This window comes from Festucalex cinctus, chromosome 3 (assembly GCF_051991245.1).
Source record: "Festucalex cinctus isolate MCC-2025b chromosome 3, RoL_Fcin_1.0, whole genome shotgun sequence".
Classification (NCBI taxonomy): Eukaryota; Metazoa; Chordata; class Actinopteri; order Syngnathiformes; family Syngnathidae; genus Festucalex; species Festucalex cinctus.
Window position 1 is genome coordinate 29509389 of NC_135413.1, and position 14897 is coordinate 29524285.

The 14897-nt window shown below is 38.2% G+C and overlaps 1 protein-coding gene across 4 annotated transcripts in view; it reads left to right on the forward strand.

The window, feature by feature from the left end:
- Positions 1 to 14897, forward strand: part of wnt7bb (wingless-type MMTV integration site family, member 7Bb) — a 48623-nt gene that overhangs the window by 11171 nt on the left and 22555 nt on the right. For all 4 annotated transcript variants that reach the window (XM_077517431.1, XM_077517430.1, XM_077517432.1 and 1 more), the window contains exon 2: positions 3095 to 3321. In XM_077517431.1, the coding sequence (XP_077373557.1) occupies positions 3095 to 3321 (227 nt within the window). The remainder of the gene's footprint in view (positions 1 to 3094; positions 3322 to 14897) is intronic.

Sequence of the window (14897 nt, forward strand, 5' to 3'; positions counted from 1 at the left end):
GACAGCAAAAGTAAAAAAAAATTGTTTTTAAACGTATTAAATGTACATGAAAAATAATTACGTTATCAAATTCATTCTGGACATAATATGAACTTTTCATTGCTAAAAATTGTTCAATGAATCAAGTATCCCTTTAAAAGTTGTCAAATACAGCTTAAACAGCCACTAGTGAGGCGTTATTAGCTCAAATTTAATGTAAAATTACACAAAAACTCCTTTTACAAGTAATTCACATCATGAAAAATCACAATAAAACAAATAAAATGGCGTAACACGTTGAATCAGGGACCTTTTCTTTCCTTTTTTTTTTTTTTTCCTGTTAGAGTCTTTCAGTTAGCTGTAAAGACACCATAGTGGACAGCACTTCCTGGGCTGCCGGAAGTACGCCAAAATAAAAGCATATAACATAAAAATTATGACTCAAAAAATAAAGCATGGAGGCAAACACGATGTTGACATTAGAAATCCAAAAGCTTGTCAGATGAATAAACAGAGACTTTTCATTACAAACAAGACGGACATTTTTTTTCTTTTCTTTTTGTTCTTTTACGAGCAACTCACTGGTGGCTCTTTCTTTCGTGCAAATTAGTTTAATTTTCGGAGATTTCGTATTTGGGGGCTTGAGCTCACCCCGAGTGCAGCAAGGCAACTTCGCTTTGGTTTCATTTTCTTTCCCTGTCTGGGTGGAAAAAGCCGTTGTCAGAAAGCGAGTTCGGGCAATCCATCAAATGTTTTGCTCTTAATCTCCGACCAAGATTTTTTTTTTATTTTTATTTTTTAAATCCCCACTGGAATAAATTTGGTGTCATGATCCCCCCCCCCCCTTTCTTCGTGTCAACCACGTCGGCGACGTCATACTTGACTCGGGCTTCATCGAAAATGTGCATCTGTTTGTTTGGCGAAGTCTTTGAACAGTCGCAGGGTGGGCGAAGTTGTGTTTGGTGCTAATCTGTTTGGCTGCAAGCGCGCGCTTGGATATTGTCTGGGAATGGCGGGTGTCATCTCATAAACAGCATTTAGTCACCTTTAGATTAAGTGTTGATAATGCGCCCCATGTGCTCGTCGTTGATGTAAAAGGCCTGCAAATCATAAAGATTTTATTTTATTTTTCTTTAACGATAATTGGCTATAAGATGGAGTCTGCATCATCATCAACATCACGCGCACGGAGATGCCATCTGGCAGTATGAATCGTCACCAGCGGGAAGCAGCATTTGGGGGTTTTTGTAATTTATTGAGTTCCTCTCGGAGGTTTTCATTCGTGTTTTCGACACTTGCGAGGTTTCCATGGACATTGATGAGCCATCGATTGAGTGCATTTTAAATAAAAGCACATGTGGATGATGGTGTCATCACTTCCTAGATTACTGTATATATATATACACACAGTATATTCTCATTCCACATTGCCGCTCTACACTACTATTACAAAGGCGGAGGGGCACACTTATGTGGATTATTTCCTATTGTCTCACGTGTTATTTTAATTTGAATCTGTGGATTACTTTTATATCATATAACATGCTTTTTTTTTTTTTACACTGGATTATTTCTAGGCAGTCTATTGTAAAAAGTGGCAGTTTCCATGAACAACTAGTGAGATTACATCATTGTAAGAAATCTATATCATGTGTGTGCCAGAGTTCATAGATTTTTTTTTTTTTTTTTTTTTGCAATGATTATTACTAGTCGTTCTATTTCTATTGCACAAGGTGACAGTTTTCATAAATGACTGGTGATATTACATAATCTTCTTAAGAAATGTACATTGCGTGCCAGTTCATGACCCAACGTACTGTGGATTATTTTTTACTCTATGGATTATTTCTAGTTGTTCTGTTTGCATAATATGTACATTGTATCATGCACAACACCATATTTTTTATTTTTATTTTTTTTTACTCTGTGGATTATTTGTAGTCATTGTGTTTATTTCTATTGTGCAAGGTGGTCCTGAGAAACAACTGGCAAAAGGAGCGAGTAATCACATTAATGACATGACACTACTTTGCCCGCATTTGTGTGAGGCCCAACATGAAAAGATTTTTTTTTTTTTTTTTTTTTTAATGTCTGTGGATTATTTCTAGTCATTTTGTTTGTCTGTTTTGCGAGGTGGCATTTATGTGCAATAACTGTCAAGAGAAGCGAGTAATAGCATGAAACGATATGTCACATGCTGTAATTTGTGTGAAATTGCGCATAGCCCACCCTGCTATAGACTTTTCTTCTTGACTCTGTGGATTATTCCGACTCTATTTTTCTATTGTGCAAAAACCAACTCACTGATTTTATTACATCTACTGTACATTCCATGTGCTTGTGTGATCTAACATATAGCTTGGACTTTTTTTTTTTTTTTTTTTTTGTGGATTGTTTTAAATTGTATTTATTTTATGCAAGGTGACTATTGATATTAATAACTGTCAATGAATGATAACATTGACGTCATTTTAGGACAAGTCCAAATTGGATTTGTTTTTATTAACTTATTTTTAACGTCATTTGTAATTACTTGAAAACATTACATGACAAAACCCAGCAGGTGGGCCGTGATTGGTCGGTTACCTGAGCCCGCTTAGGCACTCGTGATGTCATTTTCAGTCGACAGCAAAGTGGGCAAAATGGCCGCCCCATGAGATGGATAAAAATTGGAGAATTTTGATACCTATTTTTACTCCTACAAATGCGATATTAATCAGAATTCTGCGTTGAGACTAGCGGGCGCGCATAGAACATAAATTTTTGACTCGACTTCCCCTGTAAATTCAAAACTAATACCTTTCAATATTTTTAGCTTTTTCTCGTAACCTTTGCGAGCCATGGCTTAAATTTATTATTAGGATACACGATGGGCCAATAAAAAAAAAAAAAGCGCGTGTAGCAGGCCTGGATTAAAGCCTTAAAAGGCTTTCACTTTACTATGGAAGGTGCATCAATCAGTGGTTGAAATGAATCATACTGTGGAGAACCTCACATAAGTGTAAGTGAGCCTTCTTTTGGAAGGAAACTCAAACCGTTTCATTCAGCGTGTGCAATAGATCCACGTCGAATATTCTCGTCTGACGGTTTTGTCTCTGTCTCTCTCTCTTGGCAGGGCCCTGTCCTCAGTGGTGGCTCTGGGCGCCAACATCATCTGCAACAAGATTCCCGGCCTGGCACCTCGTCAGCGGGCCATCTGCCAGAGCCGCCCGGACGCCATCATTGTTGTGGGCGAGGGCGCCCAGATGGGCATCAATGAGTGTCAGTATCAGTTCCGCTACGGACGCTGGAACTGCTCGGCGCTGGGGGAGAGGACGGTCTTCGGTCAGGAGCTGCGTGTAGGTCAGTCTGCGGCTTGTTTTGCGAAAAGGCTGCGCTGTTTTTGTTTTTATGAGCTGCTGCTGCTGCTGCTGCTTTGAGCTTCGATCAATGACACTGCATTATTTGCAATTTTAGTGTGTTCGACAAAGTATGGAAACTATTCTCGCTATTCCTTAGCTAGCTAGCTAGCTAGCTAGCGTTCTAGCTAGCTAGCTAGCGTTCACGTGCTGCATCTTATTAGTTCTCGGTTGGAATCTTGTAGCTATTTGGTTGGCTTGTTAGTTGTCAGGAATACTCACAAAGCATTTGAGTCTCAACAAAAGTGTCCCCCTTCCACCCCAAAGTGAATGGTAGAGTCCAGTTGGTCTGTTCAAAATGTCTTGTGTCCTTTGACAGGAACCAGGAAGTAGCATAACTTAAAATGTATTTGTCAGGAAGTAGCCCAATTAAAAATGTTTGTTTGCACAAATACACTTTCCCATTTTCATTCCGTCATATTTTCACATCACTATTTCTGTCACAACACAAGCGCTCCCGTTATCAAGAATGTAATGGTAGAGTCCGACCATCTTGTTGTGTTCTCCATGAACTAAAAACAATATGGTGTACCATATGATCAAAAGGCATTCCTACTTCGCCATACGAATCAAGATGGAACTATTACCCCTAACCCGAACCAACTATGGAAGCCATTATCTACAAATTGTGAAGTAAATGTTATAGAATTTCTACTGAGGAAGATAAAATGGCTAACTTGCATGGCTAGTTTCTAGGGATGTAACAATATCCATATGAGAATATTGTGAAGAGGTTGGCGGGGAAAAAAAATAATATCGGGGGGGGGGGAAAAGCAAAATATTGTGTTCTTGTACATAATAACAGCTGTGACAAATAAATAGACTTAACCATGTCATGTCATGACACGACATTGTGCTCCTAATGACTCGGTGGCGCAAAGTATCATGGTCTATGTGATTCACAATACTGTGTTCGTCAGAAGCGGACAAAAAGCAATGTTTTTTTTTTTGATGGAGATGTTGAAAAATATTTGCTCTTATGACTCATTTATGGGAGAAATAACCTCCACAGTGGCCATAACATTCCCAATTAAAATTAAACGCTTACCAGAGGGTGCTAGAACGGCACAAATGGAATACAACTGCGCCTTTTTAACATATGTGCTGCTTTCAATATCGTGACATGACGACAACGGTATCGTGGCAATCTTAATAATGTGATATTACATCGCTCCTCCATGTGTTTTGCTAACATACCGATGGACAAACAACTCTTAGTGTAATTTTTCGTTCCATCTCTTAGATTAGGGCTCTTCATGACTAGATAGATGACTTGAGCTAGGCCTTTGTGCCGCTGTGATTTGCCCTTGCTTGGCGCTCTGCTATTTGTCCTTGCTTGGCGCCTTTCTATCTGTCTGCATTCTGACATATGTATCCAGTAAAAACCAGTTAAGGCCATCAGGCCACACATTCTCACATGGGGAGGCTGAGCCGTTCGCCCATGTGGGCGGGCGGCCTAGACAGTATAAGTGCAGGGACGATTCTGAATAGATCAGTTCCTCTTCCGCATACTAATAGAAGAGGGCTCCGCAGCTGCGTACTCGATCTTTCTGCCATCCAGTAAACAGTTCAACTGAGAAAATGCAGCCGTCTGGTTATTACTGTTAGTATAATATCGTGAGCATTAAGATACAAGAACCAGTGGAAGTTCCCACCCAGAACTTTACACATCTTTGTTTGTCTCACAAAGCAGGTGTATCTAAAGTTCGGATTGGACAATGTACACGACCGGCAAGAATAACAAGACTGCATTAGCTTTGAGTTGCGATCCCGTGGTTATGCTATTGAAACCTCAGACTTTCCATCACGTCTGGAGCCATCCTATTGTCTCGCTTTTGAGGCGTACGGAACGTGCGGCGGTACCAGTGCCTCTGCGGTCTATGAAATGTGGCTCCTCAGAGGTCAAACCCAAGCTGCACAAATCCCGCGGTCCAAAACTCAAACCAGCGACGCACAACAACACACGCTTTGACGCTCTATTGTATAACCGTTTGGGTTGGCTCCGCTCAACAGAACTTCACATGCTGCCGATTCCGGCCCATCCTAGTCCTCAAGCGCTGCGTTTCGCCTTGCTGCAACGGGTCGCTCGGGTTGTAGCGACACGCAAAGCCCCGCTAAAAAAAAAATCTACATATGAAAAATGATATTGCAGATGAGAGGACAGCTAATGGTGGCGTTCGACGCCAACTCGTCGGACACATCTGTTTTTAATTGGTTTCAGTTGGTTGCTATGCTTCTTTGCGAGTGCAGAAAAAAAAAAAGATGTGAAGCAGACGTTCATGAAAAAAACAAAACAAAAAAAAACACGCTTGGGTGCATTGTTTTTGTTTTACAATATCGGTCATCTCACTTTGTGGCCGTTATGTTGCGGCCGGGTCGTGCATTTAGGCCAGTGGTTCTGTTTCAAATCACTTGGCCTTTGTTGTGAATGTGCTGCGTTTTGTTTCAGTGGCACTCCCGTTAGTGCGCGACATGACTCCCAAATTCTCATCATTTCCATCAGTACATGTTGATTTGAGGAAAAACATTAGAAAGGTCTGCTTTCTGTCCTTCGGATGCTTCTGGTGCATCTGTGTTGATCGGGATTAGCGATGCGCTAGCGTGGCCTCAATTTCCAGAAGCGTTTTAGTTTTTGGTACTTGTATTTGCAAATGTGGCTCTATTAAAAGGTTATCTTATCTCATCTTACTTCTAACTATTATTAACTCATTCACTCGCAGCCAATTTCACAGAAGCAATCCCGTTCGCTCCCGGCTGTTTTACTAGATTTTGACTGATTTTGCAAGGCCCACAGAATATTGTGTTCTATTGCTATAAAAGCATGGAACCTACCAAAAGAAAGATTAAAGTCTCTTCTTTCATCAGTAAAAAAAAAGTATGTTTCTATCTGTTTCCGTTTTGCAGCAATTAGCATTAGAAGAGAAGTTTCATCAGTTTTCACAAGTCTATTCAAAATTGTAAGTAATTGAGCTTTTTTTTTTTACATGGCCCTGGTTGATCTCTTTTGCTCTGCTGCCACCTGCTGGCCGTTTGTGTAATAACTACCATTTCTGCAACTGTTCTTTGCAGTTGAGAGGCTGCATCAAAGCCTTCTGTATGCTCTAGCATAAAAAAAACAAACAAAAAAAACGTATAAATACGTCTTTGGGACACTTACAACATTTAAAAAACAACAATGTATTTACACGGTATTGGGAGCAAATGAGTTAAAAGGCACCAATCAGGTATGATCAGAGCTCTTGGATCAGAACAGAACCCTTCCCAAAATTGAATTCTCTGGCACCCTCATCACTCACCAGACATAATTAAAGTGACAGGTGCTACAAATACAACGTGAGGCTGGTGACCAAAAATGGGCAAAAATATACACGTTATTGTACATTATGTACGTTATTGTGGCAGTACTTCACTGAAGCCAGCAGAGCCGCTGTTGAGTCAGTTTCTACTAGTTTGCTGTCACAGATTGGAAAGTTGCACTACATTCCTAACAGGTGGCGCTATTCCGCTCAATTCAAAACTGGCATGCAAATGCAACCATAGCTTTCAAATATTCTCCCATCCCGTTTAAAATAATGTTAAAAAACAAACAAAAACAAAAACAATTGATTTATGCCGCGGTAAATGTCTTCCCTTCAAATCGTAACATTTCTTCTCTAAATATTAAGCTGTCAATTTTGCCTCTTTTGTGACCTTGCGGAGCAAGTGTATGATTCACTGGCGATTGTGCAGACTTCAGGAGAAAAACGTGGTTGTCACCAACGGCTGGGATGCAACCAACATAAATGCGACGTTTCCTCCAGCTGCTTTGCTCACCGCTGGGATTGGCCTGAGGTTTAAAAAAAAAGTGCTGCAGTCAAGTCTGCGGAGAAGTTGTCGTAAAAATGTTGAGTTGCAACAAAAATTGTTGACAGCATCCTGTAGCCTATTGATGAATATCGGGCTACAGTCAAGGCTAAATCCTGTTCACTCACTAATTTATCACATAAGACTGATAATTGGACTGTGAAAACAGTTTGTCGTGAATAGATCCTGTTTTGAGAAACTTGCCTCAGATAGCATAAATTGTACTCCGCGTTTGGAGCAGTTTGATGGTCATAAACCTCTCGAACTGGCTCTAAAAAGGCACTTTGCAATAGAAAACACAAAAGGCAGCAATTTGGCAGCACTGCTCAATTGGCGAGCCATGGGAAAGGGAACGATATCCTTAGAAAAACAGAAAAACCGAACCTGTCAAATGCTAATAGACTCAACTCTATCTGAATAATACCAAAATGTAATAGAAAAAAAGGTATTATATATTCCAGTAGCTTCTACTCAAGCTACAGAAGGCTCACCACATTATATATGTAACAAACAAACAAACAAACAAACAAACAAACAAACAAAAAAGACGGCAAACAACTTCCTTCAAACGGCGCACTCCAACTTTATATCAACACAACACTGCAAGCATCACTCAACATGGCTTGTTGTACGAGCAGATTACAGTTTAAGTAATAGTGGAGCAAAGTCGATGGTGGATTGGTTGAGAGTCGTAAAGTTGAGGTCAATGGGTTGTTTGTTCAGAGGGATGCTATGGTTAGACTCAAAATGGCCGCCAACCCCCAAAAAAGGCAAAGTAGCTCAAAGATGTGGCTGTGTGTGTGTTTGCGTGCGCGTGTTATCACTTAGCTTATTTTGTTGATTCAAATCCAGGCAGAAAACAGATCCAGCAACTTGTCCAAGGAAAGAAAAATGGCATAAAACATGCTTCATAAAATAGGCTTCCTGGGACCATTAAATATCCAACATATAAATGCTTTTTTTTAACATTTCATCCTTCTGGTTTCTCTTCCCCACAAGTAAACTTTTGCATTTTCACCAACCACAGGTGACTGTGACAACTTTATTTCCTTCCCAGATTTTCACTTCCTGCTTCCTGTCTTTCACTTCCTGGGTCAGCCCAACAAGCTAAGCCTGCTGATTGTTTCTGTTTCGTAAGATACTAAAGTACAATAGAGTAGTAGTAGTAGTAGTAGTAGTAGTAGTAGTAGTAGTAGTAGTAGTAACTAGCACTAGTAGTACTAGTACTAGTAGTAGAATGATTTGTTGTGTTTTTAAGAAGATATGTCGCTAGCAGGTTGGCTAGTAGCTTCCTTGCCGTTTGGAGGAAGCAGCCATGTTGTGTTGCGAGGAGAAAGCAGCTAAGTAATTCGTTTTGTCCTCATGCTAATTAGCTTTTGGTTGAAATTATTGGTAATTTTCATGATGAATGCTCACTTTGCTAAGTGTTAAAGCAGTTATACAGAGTCCACTAGAGCTTTACTGTTCTTTGTTTTTGACTTTGTTTTCAGAGCGCTAATGGGTTTTTGCTCAGGTCAGTTATTGCTCAGGTACAAAAAAAAAAAAAAATCAGGTTGTTTCTGACTTTGATGCTCAAAGTGTTAATATTTGGTTATAGCTACCATTGTTTTCCATTGCTACCCGAATAACCTCAACTAAATAGAAGTACAGTGACATTTACAACTTTCGAAAAAAAATCCCATTTTCCCATGTAGCCTACTGGCAACAAAACCGAGCCAGCCTCGAGTCAACGAAGAACCCTAATCATGCTGAATGACACGTCACGACATGACGGGTGTATATGTGCGTGTTTATAGTTGTTGATTAGCTATTTCAGTCGAATCCAAAGCGAGATGAAGCTCTCCGGTGCGGCAGACAGGACGGCTACGCATTCACTTTTGGCAGCATTTGTTCAGCTTCCCACTTGGTCGCCGTGGGAGACCACAGACATGAGCGGAGAATTCCCTTGTGTTATAGACACAGTGGGAAAAAAAACAAAACAAAAAAACTTGTCCATTTTAAACACCTGCCACCAACATCTTTGCCTGCGCTATTTTTTTCCAGTATTTGCCATGTTACTTCAAATTGGCAAAGTGTAGTATGTTATGGAATACTTTTAGCGAGACATATGAAATCATGGAATACACCTCTGCAAAAAAAAAATACAAAAATTCCAATTCCATCCCAAAACCATCATCATCGCAATTAAATGCAAGGGAAAAGCTGTTCCGCTCCCACTTAAGTTATAAACTCAAATCCCTCCAATGATGAACACTAAACCTTTCCCCCCGCAATGTGATCCCGTCTTAAGTTTGGGATTGTGAGCGAGGAGCTGAATATCACCCGCTGGTTGGCGTTCAGACAGAGCGCACGCTATTAGCGCTCGGGAATTCGATCGGTGTTGATTTTTTTGTACTGTATATTCAACGCAGGTGATTCACTTTCAAAGGCGGAGCCATCCCTTTTGTTGCCCTGGCTTGAGCGTCCAAATGCTTGTGTGGATTTTGCAAAGACTTTTTGGCTTTTTTTTTTTTTTTTTTTACTATGCTGCAAGTGACAAACAACAGCTTAAGGCAGCAGAGAGATTTGAAACCGCCGGTTAAAGCGCGTATCTTGTTACCTCTGTATTAGCCCGTTTAGCAGTAGCTTGCTCCTGAATGAGGCATGTTGGCAGTGCGCATTGAGTATCGACCAACAGGCTTTGTTCAGCAATCTGGAAATAACTGCACAAAATGTGGTGGGAATGCCGCAATGTTTGTTTTCACTCCGTTGCTAAAACGGTAATAACACTTGCAACAGTGATGCTAATTAAGGTTAGCGTTAGCAAGCGATTGGACTAGAAGACTAAGCTGTGTAGTTCTTTGTGCGGTTCTAAACTGCCGTGATTGCACTCTTATTGGGTCTAAAAGGGACCAACCCAACTTTTTGAGTTGATAAACAAATTAAATTAAAAATGAGGTTGTTTTGTGGGTTATTTGTTTGACCCAACTTTTTTTGGGTTAATTAAAGAGCCTAACTGAATTTGGTCAAAAATGAACTGACCCAACTTTTAGTTATTTAATGCAAAACGTTGGGGCAAATTAAATAATAACCCACAAAGAAACCCAATTTGTTGGGGCAAAACGAATAAAAATAAATAAATAAATAAATAAATAAATAAAAAATAAAATAAAAAAAAATAATTAAAAAAATAATAATAATTGTTGGGTTACTTTGTGTGTTATTCATTTGACCCAACTTTTTGGGTAATTTGGGTCAAATATGACCGACCCAACTTTTTTTGAGTTATTTAACCCAAAAAGTTGTGCGAAATGAAATTAATAGCCCGCAAAGCAACCCAATTTTTGGGTTATTTTGTGGTTGTTCATTAGGGCTGGGCAATATATCGGAAAAAATATTGATATGGCGCATGCAATATGCATATCATAAAGACATGCAATAATTTCCATATGGAATTTTTTGCTTTTACCTGAATTTGACCAATCGGAAACAAACTTAAACAGGCATCATCGAGGGTAATTACAATTAATGAACTAAGAACACATTGAACTTGCTTATTTTACCACACAAAAAATTTTATTCTTTCATTTGATAATAAAAATATTGTTTCTTTCGTTACATGTTATATATCACAATAATATCGATTTCGTGATATTCAACAACTATATTGTATATCGCATATTTTTTCCAATATCGTGCAGCACTATTAATAATTTTTGGGTTAAATGAATTACCCAAAAAGGCGGGTTGGTCCCATTTTGACCCAGTTGTTTATTGACCCAACTTTTTTAGAGTATATTGTTTGATATTTTGACATTTTTTTCAATAACTGTTTACTATTTGCGCTGCTTATTGTGAAGCCAGATGAGTTCAAGTGCTGCGTTCACAAGTCAAAGCAAAAAAGAAAAAAAAAAAAAATCGGCCATACGAGAGCTCGTATCATGAAAAATATTTTATATCTCAAGGCAGCAATGTGAACGATGAATAATTTTCTCACTGATAAAGTGAAATTCAATAACTTCCTGCGGCACACCTGATAATCTGTCGCGGCGCCCTCAGCAACATCCGAATGAGAAAATTGTGACGTTTCATCATGGAAAGAAAATTTGTATTCGCCATGCTATGGAAAACTCGCATAACACACGAATTGTTTTGAGAGATGCAAGGTGGGCAGTAATTTGGGCCTCACCTGATGTTCAAAAAAGCACTCGGGTTGCATTTATTCAACAGTCGGACCGTTTTGCACTCGGGTTGCGGCCCTTTAAGACTCGTCTTAAAAGCAACATTTTGACCTATTTGCACTCTTTCAAATAGCGACGCACTTGATGTTGGCGAGCGGAGCTTGAAAATGGACACCTTTCAGCGGATACACTCAGCATCAAAGACCGGCGTCATAAAACCCAGCGCTCCGGTTACCCCCCCCTCTGTTTGACTTTCCAGCCAGTTTGTCACCGGCCTCACTCGGGCTTCGCCCAGCTTGAAAGGGCTTTGTTTTGTTGTGCCGGTGGTGAGCTATTACACGAGTTTGATGTCGCTGTCAGCAAAAGAAAAGGAACGGATGCGGTTGCACTCGCGCGGCTCGGCTTGCTTGGCTGAGGAATGCCGCTGCTGTTTTGGTGCTTTCGCGTAGCTGGAAAACACGCGCAAGATACATGAAAGAAGATACATCATCTTTAAAATAAATGAAGTTTTATCATTTTTTAGGGTACCAATAAAACAATCACACTAAACCAAATCCTCGTCCCTATCTTGCCGTTGGGCCAAAATGAAATTGTCGATATTGTGATGGGTCAAATACATTTTCAGCTGATCAGATTAGATTTTTTTTTTTTCTCACATTGTTGCACTTTGTGAACAAAATGGAACATCTGATAGATATATATTTTTTTTGTTTAGCTTTTAGTTTGTCAATTGAAGATGGAATATTTATATGTAATTTCATCCTTATTTTTTTGTGCCACACCACAAAAAATTTTATTAAAAAAAAGTTTATATGGGTTGAAAGTAAGGATGTAATATCCAAACATCACGATACGATATTATCACGATATGAAGGTCCCAATATGATAAATATCACGATATTGTGGCGAGGTTGGCGATACAAAAGGTCACAATATTGTAAAAAAAAAAATAGAGCTTGTACAATAACAAAAAAACACACACAATATTATTTTTGCACATTACAGTAATGAAAAATATAAAAATCTTATAAATATTCTATATATAAATATATATATATATTGAGGCACTAATACAAGCGTTCCAATAAATTGATAATGTTTTTATTATTAATAAAATTAACTAATTAACTAATTAATAATTAATTAAATTAAATAAGAAATTAATAAATACAATAAATTGAGTTCCTCCACATATTGACTCTGTATATTATGTTCCTGTTCATCTGTTCAACATTAGCGTGAAGGGCCAAAACATGCCTTGTGAAAATTAAACTGCACTAAAAAAAAAAAAACTGGCCACCAGAGGGTGCTAGAACTGCATAAGTGAAAATCAACCCGACTTTTTTTTTTTTTTTTAACAGATGTGCTGGTTTTAATATCGTGACATGATGACGACGATATATTGTGGCAGTTTTAATATTACAATATCACAATATTACCATTATTGTTACATCCCTAGTTGAAAGCACTGCTGCAGTAGACTTATATAAAAAAATCTCTATAATAATAATAATTTTTTACCAAATTTTTGACATCTTTGTTTTGTTCTAAACAACCCCAGACAATTGGTTGTTTTATACAAAAATTGGGTCATTTTGTAATTTGTACAAAACAATCCAAAAAATTATTTATTTATTTATTTATTTATTTTTGGTACAAAAGCACCCCCAAAATTGGGTCGCTTTGTACAAAACAACCATAAAATTTGGGTTGGTTTGTGCAAAACAAAACCCCAAAAATGTATTTATTTATTTATTTTTTTTTTTTTTAACAAACAACTCCAAATACTGGATCATTGTCTTCAAAGCAGCACCAAAATTTGGTTGTCTTGTCCAAAAATAAAAAATAAAAAATAAATTGCTTGCTTTGTAGTTTGTGCAAAAAAACACAGAAAGTTGGGCCAAATTGACCGAAGTACTGGATCAGTCCATTATTCACCAAAATTGAGTTATTTTTGACCGAGCTGTTTTTAAAGTGTATTACGACACCTTTATTGAATACAAAATAACAACTAAGACGGTTGAGACAATTTGGATGTAACTTTTTCTATCCGCTCATTGCATTGCCAACGTAACGTATCAAGATCAATATTGGCATATAGTCAACATCGAGTGACACAGACTCAGGTTGCAGAAAAGGTGATCCCACCTTTTGTTTTTTTACGGCGCATGATTCTAACTCAACTAAAATCTAGCATGCAGCCTTGCGTCAAGTTTTGTGCTTCAAGTTTTACGCGACTTTACAGGCATGTCTCCGAGTCTCAGAATAATGATCCAAAACAAACAGAACGATAGTGGAATGTGGCCACTTCAATGATGTGGACAATAGAAGGCGTGTTGACGTCTGTATCGCCCCCCCATCCTCCCTCCCATGATTGTAGCGACTCCCTGGCAGCCCCTGTCTTTCATCCTCCTCCGCCATCCGCAAGCCAGTGGGCGAATCCACCTGCCAGGGGCCCCAAAAAAAAAAAAAAAAAACAGAAAGAAAAAGTGCGTCCAGTCAGATAAAGGATGTTTACGTCAGCGCCTTCATTGAAACGCACTTGTGTGGAAAGAGCTGCTGGAGACCGGGGGGATGCAGTGGAGGGGAAAGGTCAGCGCAGATAGACTGAGACAGGACAGGACGACCGTCAGTGCAAAACAGACGGGATTCATTCTGCATGCTAACTTATTTACTTGGCCTCTTTTATTATTATTATTTTTATTTTATTTTATTTTATTATTATTATTATTATTATTTTTAGGGAAAAAGTGTTGCCGTGCAGTGCATGAAAAATGCACATCATTTCCTAATTATTATTATTTTTTTTTTTAGGGAAAAAGTGTTGCTGTGCAGCGCATGAAAAATGCACATCATTTCCTAATTTATTTATTTTTTTTTCAGGGAAAAAGTGTTGACGTGCAGTGCATGAAAAATGCACATCATTTCCTAATTTATTTAGTTATTTTTTATTTTTTTTCGGGAAAAAGTGTTAACGTGCAGTGCATGAAAAATGCACATCATTTCCTAATTTATTTTTTATTTTTTATTTTTTTTTTAGGGAAAAAGTGTTTACGTGCAGTGCATGAAAAATGCACATCATTTCCTATTTTTTTTTTTTTTTTTTTTCGGGAAAAAGTGTTAACGTGCAGTGCATGAAAAATGCACATCATTTCCTTTTTTTTTTTTTTTTTTTATTTTTATTTTTTTTAGGGAAAAGTGTTGACGTGCAGTGCATGAAAAATGCACATCATTTCCTAATTTTTATTTTATTTTTTCGGGAAAAAGTGTTAACGTGCAGTGCATAAAAAATGCACATCATTTCCTAATTTTTATTTATTTTATTTTATTTTTTTTAGGGAAAAAGTGTTGACGTGCAGTGCATGAAAAATGCACATCATTGCCTAATTTTTTTTTTTTTTTTAGGGAAAAAGTGTTGACATGCAGTGCATGAAAAATGCACATCATTTCCTATTTTTTTTTTTTTTTTTTTTTTTTAGGGAAAAAGTGTTGACATGCAGTGCATGAAAAATGCACA